Here is a 14,723-nt window from a genome sequence, read left to right on the forward strand (position 1 = left end):
TGTTCCTGCCCCCCTCGCTGTGTTCCTGCCCCCCTCGCTGTGTTCCTGCCCCCCTCGCTGTGTTCCTGCCCCCCTCGCTGTGTTCCTGCCCCCCTCGCTGTGTTCCTGCCCCCCTCGCTGTGTTCCTGCCCCCCTCGCTGTGTTCCTCCCCCCGCTGTGTTCCGCTGTGTTCCTCCCCCCGCTGTGTTCCTCCCCCCGCTGTGTTCCGCCCCCCGCTGTGTTCCGCTGTGTTCCTCCCCCCGCTGTGTTCCGCTGTGTTCCTCCCCCCGCTGTGTTCCGCTGTGTTCCTCCCCCTGAACCTCAGACGTACATTAAACCCATTGTATTTTTCTCTTGAAGGAGAGAATTTCGAGCAGACTCCGCTCAGACGCACCTTTAAGTCCAAAGTTCTGTCTCGATATCCAGAAAATGTCGAGTGGAACGCGTTTGACCAAGACGCAGTGGGTATGGTAAGTGGTGGTGTGTTTTCATTGGATTATCGGCGTCTCCTACCCCCTGTAACCCCCCCCCCCCCTATGGAGAAATTTTATATTTCTATTGGCCTGCTTATTGGGCAATAACTTAAAGCTGAAGTTTTATTACCTTTTTAAACACCAAAACGGCACAAAGGACGAGACTTCCCGATGTTACTTTGTATCTCTCTATCTCCTCTCTGATCAATGTTTATAAACAATGTTACTTTGTATCTCTCTCTCTCCCGTCTGATCAATGTTTATAAACAATGTTACTTTGTATCTCTCTTGATCTCTCTTCTGCCATCTGAACAATGTTTATAAACTTCAGTACTTTGATCAGGCAGGAGATAGAGAGATATAAAGTACTAAAGTTTATAATTATTGTTCAGATGGGAGATGAGAGATACAAAGTAACATTGTCTGTTTATAAACAATGATCAGGCAGGAGATGGAGATACAATGTTTATAAACAATGATGCTTTGTATCTCTCTCTAGCTGCCGTCTCAACAATGTTTATAAACGCTGTGTCAGATGGTCTGTTTTTATGACTGTAGCAGCTTCGATAGTCGTTCTATGCAGACCAGTGGGAAGGGGGGGGGGGGGGGGGGAGTGACTGCAGTGCAGAAAAGCAGGATGTACTACATACTAGGGCTGGGAAAAAAAAAAAATCGATTTTGATTTTAAAATCGAGTTGGTGGGTCAAATCGATTCATATTTAAAAAAAAAAAATAGATTTGTTCAATTTTTTATTTTTTATTTATTTTTATTTTTTTTCCAGGCGCTGACACCACGCCGGTCCTGAGAAGCCATGGCCTCGCCTAAAAACTCCTGCCCGCAGCTTCCCAGGACCAGTGCGGTGTCGATAAAAAAAAAAAACAAAAAAAAAAACACGATTTGAATCCGTTAATCGAGTCTTTTAAAAAAAAAAAAATAATAAAAAAAAAAGCTGATTTTTTTTTTTTTTTTTTTTAGCAGACACCCGAGGGAATAAAATGGCGGTCATTGCAACTTTTTATCTCGCACGATATTTGTGCAATAATTTTTCAAACGCCTTTTTTTTTTTTTCTTTAAAAACCCCTTTCATGAATTAAAAAATAACAAAATGGTAAAAAAAATTTTTTGTATAATGTGAAAGATGATGTTACGCCGAGTAAATAGACAACCAACATGTCACGCTTTAAAAATTGCGTACACTTATGGAATGGCGCCAAATTTCAGTACTTAAAAATCTCCATAGGGGACGCTTTAAATTATTTTTTAAAGGTTACCAGTTTAGAGTTGTAGAGGAGTTCTAGGGCTAGAATTGTTGGTCGCGCTCTAACGCACGTGGCGATACCTCACGTGTGTGGTTTAAACGGCGTTTACATATGTGGGCGGGACTTGCATGCGTGTTCACTTCTGAGCGCGAGCTACTGGGGACAGGGGCGTATTTTTATTTTCTATTTTTTTATTTATTTTTTATTTTTTTACATTTTATTTATCACTTTTATTTCTATTACATCCGTTGTAATAGGAATTGTTGTTGACAGGTCCTCTTTATGGAGAGATGGTCAATAAGATTCCACATCTCTCCTCCAGGCTGGAAAGCATGAGATCAAGGGGAAAAAATTCACTGATCTCATGCGGACAGCCGTGATCGCGGCTTTGTTTACTTCCGGGAACCCAGACGTGACGTCATAACATCGCGCACGGGCCCTTTCGACGGTCATAGAGATGACTGGTGACCATTTGGTCACCGGAAATCTCTATCGTCGTGAGCCGGAGGATTCCCGATGGACGTCATATGACATCCTGCGGCAGGGAAGTGGTTAAATTGCGATGCTGCTTTGAAGGGCCGGACCTAAACCTCCCAGAACCGCCCACACAGTGCCCACTTATCACCAGGTATGTGGATCACAACCCTTCATTGCCTGTTTCCTCTTTCCACAGCTATGTATGCCAAAGGGACTCGCCTTCAAGACTCAGGCTGACTGCCGCGACCCCCAATTCCACGCTTTTATCATCACGCGCGAAGATGGGTCGCGGACGTTCGGGTTCTCCCTCACCTTCTTCGAGGAAGTCACCAGCAAGCAGATATGCAGCGCCATGCAGACCCTGTACCACATGCACAACGCCGAGTACGACATCATCCACACCTCCGCCACCAACGGCACCACGAACTGCACCGCGGGGGATTGCCACGACGCCTCCGTCTCCAAGCTGCAGAGGTTCAATTCCTACGACATTTCTCGGGACACTTTGTACGTCTCCAAGTGCATCTGCCTCATCACCCCCATGTCCTTCATGACGGCCTGCAAGAAGGTCCTGGAGCAGCTGCACCAGGCCATCGTCTCTCCGCAGCCCCCGCCGCTGCCGCTGGAGAGCTATATCTATAACCTCCTCTACGAGGTGCCTCTTCCTCCTGCGGGCAGGTCCTTAAAGTTTTCGGGGGTCTACAGGCCAATTATATGTCAGAGGCCGAGCACCAATGAACTGCCACTCTTTGACTTTCCGGTGAACGAGGTGTTTGAGTTGCTGGGAGTAGAGAATGTTGTGCAGCTCTTCACCTGCGCGTTGCTGGAGTTCCAGATCCTCCTCTACTCACAGCGTAAGTCATCTCTATGGCCAAAAGTATGTGATTTCCCCCCCTCCCCCCCGAGGACTGGGATAAGGGAGGGGGGGGGGCAGGAGGGGCGGCTGCCCTGGGCACTGTGGTATCGTGGGGGAGGGGGGATTTGTGTTGGACGGGGGAGGGTGGTAGGGGGTAAGGATTGTTCTAGGAGGGGAAATTTGGGGTAGGTGTGCTAGGAGCGGTAATTTGGGGGGATTTGTGTTGGAAGGGGGGGTGGGTGAAGAGGATTTGTGCTAGGAGGGAGTGATTTTGGGGGGGGGGGGTTTGTGCTTGAAAAGGCAATATGGTTCTGAGGAGGGGATTTGTTCTAAGATCGAAAAGCAAAATTTGGAGGGGGGGGGGGGGGGGGGATTATGCTAGTAGGGACGATTGGGGGGATTTGTGCTAGGGCAAGGGGATTTGGAATATGGGAGAGGTTTTGTGCTCGGAGGGGAAATTTGAGTGGTAGAGGACTTGTGTTGGGGGGGGGAGCTTTTTTTGGGGGGGGGGTGGGGGGGTTTATGCTGAGGGCATATGGCAAGAGAGGATTTGAGCTGGGGGAGGGGCAAACATTTGTGCCAGGAGAGGGGATTTCAGCAGGGGTGTGGCTTTGTACCGGATGGACGGCGCTCGAAGGTGGGAAGGGGGTGGAACCAAAGTACAGCGCTCGGAGGTGGGAAGGGGGTGGAACCAAGGGACATCGCTCGGAGGTGGGAAGGGGGTGGAACCAAGGGACATCGCTCGGAGGTGGGAAAGGGGTGGAACCAAGGGACAGCGCTCGGAGGTGGGAAGGGGGTGGAACCAAGGGACAGCGCTCGGAGGTGGGAAGGGGGTGGAACCAAGGGACAGCGTCCTGGGGGTGGAACCAAGGGACAGCGTCCCGAAGGTGGGAAAGGGGTGGAACCAAGGGACAGGGCTCGGAGGTGGGAAGGGGGTGGAACCAAGGGACAGGGCTCGGAGGTGGGAAGGGGGTGGAACCAAGGGACAGCGTCCCGGAGGTGGGAATGGGGTGGTGGATCCAAGGGACAGCGTCCCGGAGGTGGGAAGGGGGTGGGACCAAGGGACAGCGTCCCGGAGGTGGGAAGGGGATGGAACCAAGGGACAGCGTCCCGGAGGTGGGAAGGGGGTGGAACCAAGGGACAGCGTCGCGGAGGTGGGAAGGGGGTGGAACCAAGGGACAGCGTCGCGGAGGTGGGAAGGGGGTGGAACCAAGGGACAGCGTCCCGGAGGTGGGAAGGGGGTGGAACCAAGGGACAGCGTCCCGGAGGTGGGAAGGGGTTTTAACCAAGGGACAGCGTCCCGGAGGTGGGAAGGGGGTGAATCAAGGGACAGCGTCCCGGAGGTGGGAAGGGGGTGGAACCAAGGGACCGCGTCGCGGAGGTGGGAAGGGGGTGGAACCAAGGGACCGCGTCGCGGAGGTGGGAAGGGGGTGGAACCAAGGGACCGCGTCGCGGAGGTGGGAAGGGGGTGGTGCTGCGTCCCAGTGGAAATCAATAGGACTGCCTACATGGGGATGCACAGGAATGCCTGTAAACGGCGCCCTTCGCGGATGTGCGCTGGAGTACGCCCCTTCGAGGACGTGCGCTGTAGTGCGCCCTTTTACGGACGAAGTCTTTGGGTTTACTCTGAACAGCCTCTTTTGGCAGAGTTTTTTTTTCGCCTTAAATCCCCCCGCCCTCCCGGCAGTGTCGCTGCGCCTCAATAAAACCTTCTTGATTTTGCAGATTACCAGAGGCTGATGACGGTGGCGGAGACCATCACGGGTCTGATGTTCCCCTTCCAGTGGCAGCATGTCTATGTGCCAATCCTTCCAGCGTCCCTCCTCCACTTCCTGGATGCACCGGTGCCCTACCTGATGGGGCTACACTCCAACGGGCTGGATGACCGGTCCAAACTGGAGCTACCGCAGGAGGTGAGCAAGTCTGTCCATCGAAATCTTTACCAAATCCACCACCTGGATAAAGGAAAAACTCTCGTGAAGGGCCAATAGCGGCCTCCTTTGGTGAATTTTCATTCTGTAAATGCTATTTGCCTGGCAGCCTTAGTTATTTGCTGGTTTGCCGAGTCTCCGACCCATAATAAGTATGAAGATAAGGTCTCCTGACTTTACTTTCTTTCCCCGCATATTTGTTGCGGGTCGGTGACTCAAAGTCTTGATGCCCGGCAACTAGAATTTCAAGATGGTGGTCAGCCGTGGTATTCACCCCCCCCACCCCCATCTTAATGTATAATATGTCATGGTGAAGTAAATGCTACAATATACAAACTATTCTTCCGAAAGGTGGTTACGGATTCCTTCTATTTATTGTATATATCAGGGCTCGACAAATCCCGGTCGCCATGGCGACTAGAAATAGCGTCCTGGCGACTTGGCTTGGAAGGTGGGCTTGTGAAGTCCCCAGCTATTCCTTGTGTGAGCTGGCGCCATCTGGTGGTGGCCGTTGGTATTACAAGTTAAGCATTACAAGTTAAACAGCAATTCTAATGTAATTTTTCACTATTTTCACTGCCATCTTCTTCCCTCTAATTGGAACCCCCAAACATAATATATATTTTTTATCCTAACACCCTAGAGAATAAAATGGCGATCGTTGCAATACTTTCTGTCACGCCGTATTTGCGCAGCGGTCTTAACAAGCGCACTTTTTTGGGAAAAAATTACACTTTTTTTAACAGTAAAGATATCCCCATTTTTTTGTAATATTATGAAAGCTAATGTTACGCCGAGTAAATTCATACCAAACGTGTCACGCTTCAAAATTGCGTCCGCTCGTGGAATGCCGACAAACTTTTACCCTTTAAAATCTTCATAGGCGATGTTTAAAGCGGGGGTTCACCCTATAAAAAAAAATATATATATATATATATATATATATATATATATATATATATATATATATATATATATATATATATATATATATATATATATATATATATATATATTATTATTATTATTATTATTATTATTATTATTATTATTATTATTATTATTATTATTATTATTATTATTTTTTTTTCTTCTAGCATAAAATTCGGTATAGTAGCGCGAGTTACAGTATGCCTGTCTTAATTTTTTTTATCCCCGTACTCACTGTGTAATCGTACATAGAAGATTCTGACTGCCCACGGGGAATGGGCGTTCCAATCCAGACGGAGGATGATTGAAGGCCGGCTCTGGCACGTCACGCTTCTCCGGAAATAGCCGAAATAGGCTTGGCTCTTCACGGCGCCTGCGCATAGTCTGTGCGCAGGCGCCGTGAAGAGCCGAGACCTACTCCGGCTTTCTTCGGGGAGCGTGACGTGCCAGAGCCGGCCGTCAATCACCCTCCCTCTTGAAAGGAACGCCCATTCCCCGCGGGCAGTCGGAATCTTCTATGTACGATTACACAGTAAGTATGGGGATAAAAAAATTAAGACAGGCATACTGTAGCTCGCGCTACTATGCCGAATTTTATGCTAAAAAGTTGTTCTGCAGGGTGAACCACCGCTTTAAAAAAAATCTACAGGTTGCATGTTTTGAGTTACAGAGAAGGTCTAGGGCTAGAATTATTGCTCTCGCTCTACCAATCGCGGCGATACCTCACTTGTGTGGTTTGAACACCGTTTACATATGCGGGCGCTGCTCACGTATGTGTTCGCTTCTGCGCGCAAGCTCGTCGGAAACGGGGGTGCGTTTTCTGGCTCCTAACTTTTTTAGCTGGCTCCTAGATTCCAAGCAAATTTGTCAAACCCTGGTATATATGTACTAATTTGTCCATACCTATAATTAGCTGGTATATTAAGACTATGATAAGCACAATGATAAGGTTATCTATGAAAGTAAACACGCTGCTCAGTAAAACAATATCTTTCATTTATTTCCCAAGAAAATAGGAATATACTAACATCAAACACTAACGTAAAGTATAACAGAAAAATGCTTATCGCAATGCTTTCCTCGAGATGTTTCGTCAGCTGGGCTCAGGATGGTAAAAAAGAGCCAGAGCCCATGAGGCTTATGGAAGAAGGCCAAAAGGGGGCGATGTCTCTTCTGTGTGTCCTTTTTTACACATTCGTTCACACCCACACGTAACCACCCCCACTTGCCTCCTGTCCAATAAGATATTGTCAAGAGTTAGTCCTTTTAATATATTATTATTGGCCTCTAGGGGCAGCATTGTCCGTGTGTCATGTCTATGTCTATGTCTATGTGCCCTGGGCCGTCTTCAGTGTTGGCTAGCTCTTGTTCTCTTTGGGTATTGCTTGAGTGGTAATTGCCGATTTTGAATATTAAATATGATCGAAATCGAGTTTTTGGTTTGTGGTGCTCAGGTGCAATGTAGTTCCACATTAACATACAAAATAGTTTCCCTTTAAAGAGACCCTGTCATGTTGCTGGTTCAGAAAGCCCACCCCGCAGTCATGTATACTTACTGGCCCACGCTCCTGCCCTGCCGGCGACCTTGCTAACAGAGCAGATCTTTCAGGTATGAAGGTACAGTGGAACCTCGTATTACAAGGATAATCCGTTGCAGGAGTATGCTCGTAATCCAAAGTACTCGCTTATCAAAGCGAGTTTCCCCATTGAAGTCAATGGAAACAAAAATAAATTGTTCCGCATTGACTTCAATGGTATGCAATACCGCATGTGGTTAGAGGCGGGGGGTGGCGCCGGAGAACCTCGGAAACGGGCGAAAAGACCAGAGGACACCTCGGCTCCGGCGCCCCCCCCCCCCAACCTCAGGCCAAAAGCGGTACTGCACACCACTTTGGCCTGAATCGTGCTCGTTTTGCGAGACAACACTCGAGTTACGATTTTAAAAAAATACAGCGCTTGTATTGCGAAACGCTCATTAACTACATTAACTACATTAATTACTCGCAATCCGATGTTCCACTGTACATAACCAGCAGCCCAGGTTGCAGGGGGTTTCATGGCATGGCTTCACCACCCTCCGACCTAAGCTCTGACAGGTTTGCTGTCTGCAGATTCTATCGCTTTACTCTGATTGGCCGTTGTCACTTTCAGTCAACGATGGCAGATCCCAGCCCATATCAGGGAGCCGTGACAGAGCCCGTCAGAGGACGCTTTATACCCTGATGAACGGTGGCTGTGTGTGAGCGCGGAACACAAGGAATCATTGAGTTGCAGGAACAATTGGCGGATTATTCTGAACTGACGGCTCTCCGCTGATCATCCAGCGTGAGCGGCTTTTACGGGACAATCTGCGCCCTTGTGGTGACTACAGCCGAGGAAATGCTGGGACTTTCTGCTAAGAAACCCCCCAGAGGGCTGGAGGTCAATCTACAGACAACACAATTAAAGGGGTTCATTCATAGGAAAGCTGGGCTCAGGGATGTCCAACTTCAAGTCAGATTTCGGATACAGGCGCAGTATGAAACATTTAACCCCTTCCTGCCCACTCCGGTGTTCCTTTAAAAAAGATCTGAATGCCGGGGGGGGGGGTTATGATTTATGATCATGTGACCACTGTGATTGACCACTCGGTCTGGGGCCTGTCCTGTCCGGCTACCGATCATTTGTGGGGACCGAGAGCTGTCCTTGTCAGCTTGGCCTCTGTGCTGCAAGAATGTAAATGTCTGTCAGTACATTTTTCTTATTCGTTCCCCTCTAGTCTGTAAATATCCCATCCAGAGCCTTTTTTTTATATGTTGGTCTGACAAGTGCAAAACTATTGCGGTTCATTCAGTCTTTTTATCTTTTAGCTCAGTCATGAACTGTTCTCTGTATTGCACTGGTTGTATGGTGGGTGGAAATGTTCTCCTTATTCTCCCTTATCCCTTTTCCTTCTCCTTCCTACCCTCCGTATCCTTCTTATCCTCCTCCTACCCTCCGTATCCTTCTTATCCTCCTCCTACCCTCCGTATCCTTCTTATCATCCTTCCTACCCTCCGTATCCTTCTTATCCTCCTTCCTACCCTCCGTATCCTTCTTATCCTCCTCCTACCCTCCGTATCCTTCTTATCCTCCTTCCTACCCTCCGTATCCTTCTTTCCTCCTCCTACCCTCCGTATCCTTCTTATCCTCCTCCTACCCTCCGTATCCTTCTTATCCTCCTTCCTACCCTCCGTATCCTTCTTTCCTCCTCCTACCCTCCGTATCCTTCTTATCCTCCTCCTACCCTCCGTATCCTTCTTATCCTCCTTCCTACCCTCCGTATCCTTCTTTCCTCCTCCTACCCTCCGTATCCTTCTTATCCTCCTCCTACCTTTATTCTCCTCATCTTCATTCCCTTTTTTTTCTTCTCTTATCCTTCTTCTCATTCTTCCTTATGCCCCTTCTCCTCCTGCTTTATTAACTTTTTTGTTCTCCTTTTTTTTATTTTTATTTTCTTTCTTCTCTTTTCTGCTCCGTCTCCACCTGCTTATTAGCCTTTGTTCTCCCCTTTTTATTTTCCTCCTCCTCATTTTCATTCTCCTTCTCGTTATCCTTTTTCTTCTCCTTCTCCTTCCTACCCTCCGTATACTTCTCATCCCCCGCCTTCCTTTATTCTACTTATCTTCCTTCCCTTGTATTCTTCTCATCTTATCCTCCTCCTTTTTTTTTATTCTCCTTCTCCTCCTTTATGCTCCTCATTTTACTCTTCTTCTTTCTTTCTTCTTCTTTCTTCCTTCTTTCTTCCTTCTTCTCCTCCTCCTTCTCCTCCTACTCCTCCTTCTTCTCCTCCTTCTCCTTTTTGTTCTTTTTATCATCCTCATTCCACTACTTCTTACCATCTTCCTATTCTCCCTTCTCTTCATGTTCTTCCTTCTCTTACTTATTCTCCTTCTCCTCCCTCTCTTCCTTTATTCTCTCTTCCTCCTTTTTTTTTTTTTTTTTTTTTTCTATTTTTCTTCTTTTTTTTCTCTCTCCAAAAAATGCTTCTAAACTCAACTGCCTAGAAAGGACTATAAAATACTGACAGTGTACATGGACTGATAAGATAACATAGAGGAGAGATCGGGGATCTTATCTGTACATGTACACAGGATCCCTGATCTCTCCTCCATGTGATCTTGTGTACATGTACAGATAAGATCACAGAGAGGAGAGATCGGGGATCATGTGTACATGTACAGATAAGATAACATAGAGGAGAGTTCAAGGGCAGCTGGAAAAAAAAAACACCCTACTGTTATACTTGCCTACACTGTGCAGTTCGTTTTGCACAGAGTGGCCCCCGATCCACGTCTTCTGGGGTCCCTCGGCGGCTGTCTCTGGTCCTCCCCGCAAGAACTCGCCACAGTCATACGAGAGAGCTCGCATGGTGATGAGTCCTTGAGGGCGCGCTCTCGCCATAGCCGCTCACTGTATCACTCGGGCCCGGCCCCTCGGCGCGCCGCATCACTGGATGTGATTGACAGCAGCGCCAGCCAATGGCTGCGCTGCTCTCAATCCATCCGCTCTAGCCAATCAGCGGCCAGGCTGAGCGGCGAAGAGGATCTTGGGACCGAGCGCGGGACTTTCGACGGGTCAGGTAAGTAAAACGGGGGCTCGGGGGAGTGGGGGGGGGCATCATCAGATGTTTTTTCACCTTAATGCCTAGATTGCATTAAGGTGAATTTTTTTTCTCTTTACAACTCCTTTAAGCTTTTTTCTCCTTTTCTCTTCCAGGCCAATCTTTGTTTTGTGGACATTGATAACCATTTCATTGAGCTTCCTGAGGATCTCCCGCAATTCCCCAACAAACTGGAATTCATCCAGGAGGTGTGCGAGGTCCTGATGTCCTTCGGCATCCCGCCAGAGGGGAATCTCCACTGCAGCGAGAGCGTCTCCAAACTGAAGAGCCTCAAAGCTGCAGATCTGGCATCTGACAAGAAGAACGGCAACCTGGCCCGATCGCCACTCAACTCTTACGATCTTCTGAAGGAGAACGAGACCTTGGCCCGGATTCAGGCCTTGGTGAAGAGGACTGGAGTCAGTTTAGAGAAGGTCGGGAGCCTCTTGCCTTAGTTCTCCGAGTATTGTGCATGTGAAAAGATAATTGGGGTCCGTGAGATCCACCTAATGTGAGCTAAAAATGTGGGTTGCCTGGCTGTTATCACCCTTGGACCTCCAGTCGCTATCCAGACCACGTAGGCAGATCTGTGAAGTTGGAGGTTCACCTCGACATGCAGGAGAAGTCCTCAGTGACATTCTCCCATGTTTTTCAGAAAAGGCATTTTTTATATTGAAACCACCTTAATTGGTGATGATGATAATTCTTCAAAGATTTGTTTCGATGTGGTTTGCTCATGGGCTCTCTTTAGTAATGTGAAACCTCTGCAATGTTCCCGATAGCCACCAACCACGTGGCCCGGGCTTTATAGGCCTCTGGAGCACAATTTTTTTGTTCCAATTGGAACTAAACCAAACTTTCAGAAAACTGATCAGACCTGCTATGTCTCTTCTCCAATATTACACAGTTTTCTGATGAATGTACACTAAGCTGGGCATGCGCAGCTCAGCGTACATTCCTAACGCACTCTGGCTATGCTGGGATGCAGTGCCGATCCTGAAGGATGTAACCACTTCCCCCGCTGGAAGGTGGAGGTGAGTATATTGGGGAGTTTAGTTCCCCTTTTAATGGCAAGAAAGACTTTAATTTTACCCATCACAGTGAGCTGGGCCAGGACCCCCCGAGATCACAGCATCACCTTTTTACTGAGTAACTCAAAAACTAAGGGGAGTAACTGACATTAACTTCCTTCCTTCCTTCCTTCCTTCCTTCCTTCCTTCCTTTTCTTCCTTCCTTCCCTTCTTCCTTCTTTTTTCCTCTTCCTCCTCCCTCCTTCCTTCTTTCTTCTTTCTTCTTCCTTCTTTTTTCTTCTTTTTTCGCCTTGCTTCCTTTTTTCGCCTTGCTTCCTTTTTTCGCCTTGCTTCTTTTTTTCTCTTCCTCTTCCTCCTTCCTTCTTTTTTCCCTCTTCCTCCTCTTTCCTTCTCCCTCCTCCCTCCTTCCTTCTTCCTTCCTTCTTTTTTCGTCTTGCTTCTTTTTTTTCGTCTTGCTTTTTCCTTCTTTTTTTCTTCTTTTTTTCCTTTTTTCCTCTTCCTCCTCCTTCCTTCTCCCTCCCTCCTCAATCCTTCCTTCTTTTTTCTTTCTTCCTTCTTCTTTTTTCTTTCTTCCTTCTTCTTTTTTCTTTCTTCCTTCTTTTTTCTTCTTCCTTCCCTTCTTTTTTTTTCTTCCTTCTTTTTTCTTTTTCCTTCTTTTTTTTTTTTTCTTTTTCTTCCTTCTTTTTTCTTTTCTTCTTTTTCTTTTTTTTTTTTTTTTTCTTTTTCTTTTTCTTTTTCTTTTTCTTTTTCTTTTTCTTCTTCTTCTTCTTCCTTTTTCCTTTTTCCTCCTTCTTCTTCTTCCTTCTTCTTCCTTCTTCTTCTTCCTTCTTCCTTCTTTTTTGCTTCTTCCTTCTTTTTTGCTTCTTCCTTCTTTTTTCCTTCTTCCTTCTTTTTTCCTTCTTTTTTGCTTCTTCCTCTTCTTTTTTTCGCCTTCTTCCTGACCCCTTTATCCTCCATACATCCCCCCCCCCTCCCCCCTATAATAAGCCTGTAAGTATTGCACATTAAACGAGGAACACTTTCACTGAGAAGTCTGAGTTGGTGATGAACATTTCCTCTCTCAGTGGCGGGATCCTCTGATCTCGGTCTGGTTGTGTACTCACAGCCTGAAAATGAAGATCTTCCTGTAATCTCTGAGCTCCTTGATTCCTCCCCCCCCCCCCATTGATGGTGGAACCTTCTTACTCTCCATACAATCTACGGACGGAAGCATTTCATGTATTGATCTGGTCTGATGACCTTCTCTCCTGGGCTGCAGGTGGAGGTCCAGATAGAATCCCCCAGCAAGAAGGACTCGAAATTCCAGTGTGACGAGGAAGAGCTCCGAGTTCACCAACTCAACATCCACACCCGGGAGGTGTTCGCCAACCGCTTCACGCAGATGTTCGCGGACTACGATGTTTTCGTCATCCAGCCCAGCCAAGACAAGGAGTCCTGGTTCAACAACCGCGAGCAGATGCAGAACTTTGATAAGGTGAGAGCGGAGGTGGAGGGAAGTGCGATACCATTGGAACATAAAAGTGGACCTGTCAGTAACTTCCCAAGTCTACCCTAATAAATCCCTTACCTGTCACAATACACGGCAACCGGATCAGAAACGCTCCAACTTAAATAAGTCAACCATGGACTGTAGTTGGTGAATTTGCCTAGGCAGAGATGATGTCATCAGTTTGCTGCAGGCAGGAGGAAGCATTTGCCCTGGGGGGCAGTGATCAGACTGTATTTTGTAACTTTGTAGGAGGAGGGGGCATTTCCTCAGTCTCTCCTCCCCCAGTGATCAACCGGTACATTGTAACTTTGTAGAAGGAGGAGGGGCATTTCCTCAGTCTCCCCTCCCCCCCAGTGATAAGACTGTAAATTATAACTTTGGGGCTGATCCATGTCAGACATTTGTCAGCCAAAAACTGCAGAGGCATCGGGATTTACATGATTTGTGTCCTCTCTAAATGTCATCCCAGTCCTAGAAGTAGGTGGTGAAACCCGCATGATGCCTGAACATAAACTGTGTGCTGTCCTTCTGGAGAGAAATGCAGGTTGCCGGGGTTGGGTACTGTGATCTCTGAAACAACAGGTAACAAATAAATTGATAGAAGGAAAACCGGGATGGACAGCCGCACTCCAAAAAAAACATAAGGTTGTCTTTAATGTAAAAAATGGATAAAAAATGCACTACAAAACAAGCAGAACACAGGGAAAACAACCTACGCGTTTCACACTCTGAATAAGTGCTTAATCATGATTAAGCACTTATTCAGAGTGTGAAACGCGTAGGCTGTTTTCCCTGTTTTGCTTGTTTTATAGTGCATTTTTTTTTATCCATTTTTTTACATTAAAGACAACCTTATGTTTTTTTTTTTTTTGGAGTGCGGCTGTCCATCCCGGTTTTCCTTCTATCAATTGCGTCTTGCAATGCCAGCACCCTTGATTTCCTGAACCGTTGCAGATTTTCCAAACACACCCACCTGGAGCGGTTACTCCCTTCCAAGAGGTAACAAATACTTGGCAGCTACAATGACAGGTCCTCTTTAAGCTGTTGTATTGGCTCTTTGGGCAATTGGCTTTCCCATGACACAATATCACCCCCCCCCCCCCTCTCCAGGCGTCTTTCCTCTCCGACCAGCCGGAGCCGTACCTTCCGTTCCTCTCGCGGTTCCTGGAGACGCAGATGTTCGCCTCTTTCATCGACAACAAGATCATGTGTCACGACGAGGACGACAAAGATCCCGTCTTACGAGTCTTTGACTGCCGAGTGGACAAGATCCGGCAGCTGAACGTCCGGACTCCGACTCTGCGCACCTCCATGTACCAGAAATGCACCACCATCGAGGAAGGAGGTACGGCACACAACTGCGGGGGATGGGGGGGGGGTGTTTGGGGGACAAAGATGTTCTATACTGGTGAGAGTTGGACTCCCTTCAATGAGAAGAGGCTCCATTCACAAAGATATCCCACCAGGATAACGATCCTTATTTCCGGATCGGGAGCCGCCATTGCTGGCTTCTTCTAACCACTTGAAGACCGGACCTTTTCTGCCACTCATTGTTTGCCAGTTTGCATTTTGTATTGTTTTGATTGATAGATGGATCTCTATCTTCTTTCTTTCTTCTTTCTCCTTCCTTCCTTCCTTTCTCCTTCCTTTCTCCTTCCTTTCTCCTTCCTTCCCTT

At 47.4% G+C, this 14,723-nt stretch overlaps 1 protein-coding gene across 1 annotated transcript in view; it reads left to right on the forward strand.

Annotated features, from left to right (window-relative positions):
* Positions 1-339: 339 nt before the first annotated feature.
* Positions 340-14,723, forward strand: part of DENND5A (DENN domain containing 5A) — a gene marked incomplete at its 5' end in the record, with an annotated part of 38,368 nt that continues 23,984 nt past the window's right edge. Inside the window, 6 exon segments of the mRNA XM_040334782.1 lie at positions 340-449; positions 2,386-3,043; positions 4,771-4,958; positions 10,644-10,961; positions 12,817-13,032; positions 14,158-14,392. Of these exon segments, the coding sequence (XP_040190716.1) occupies positions 340-449; positions 2,386-3,043; positions 4,771-4,958; positions 10,644-10,961; positions 12,817-13,032; positions 14,158-14,392 (1,725 nt within the window).

The sequence above is a fragment of the Rana temporaria genome, unplaced genomic scaffold (genome assembly GCF_905171775.1).
Source record: "Rana temporaria unplaced genomic scaffold, aRanTem1.1, whole genome shotgun sequence".
Classification (NCBI taxonomy): Eukaryota; Metazoa; Chordata; class Amphibia; order Anura; family Ranidae; genus Rana; species Rana temporaria.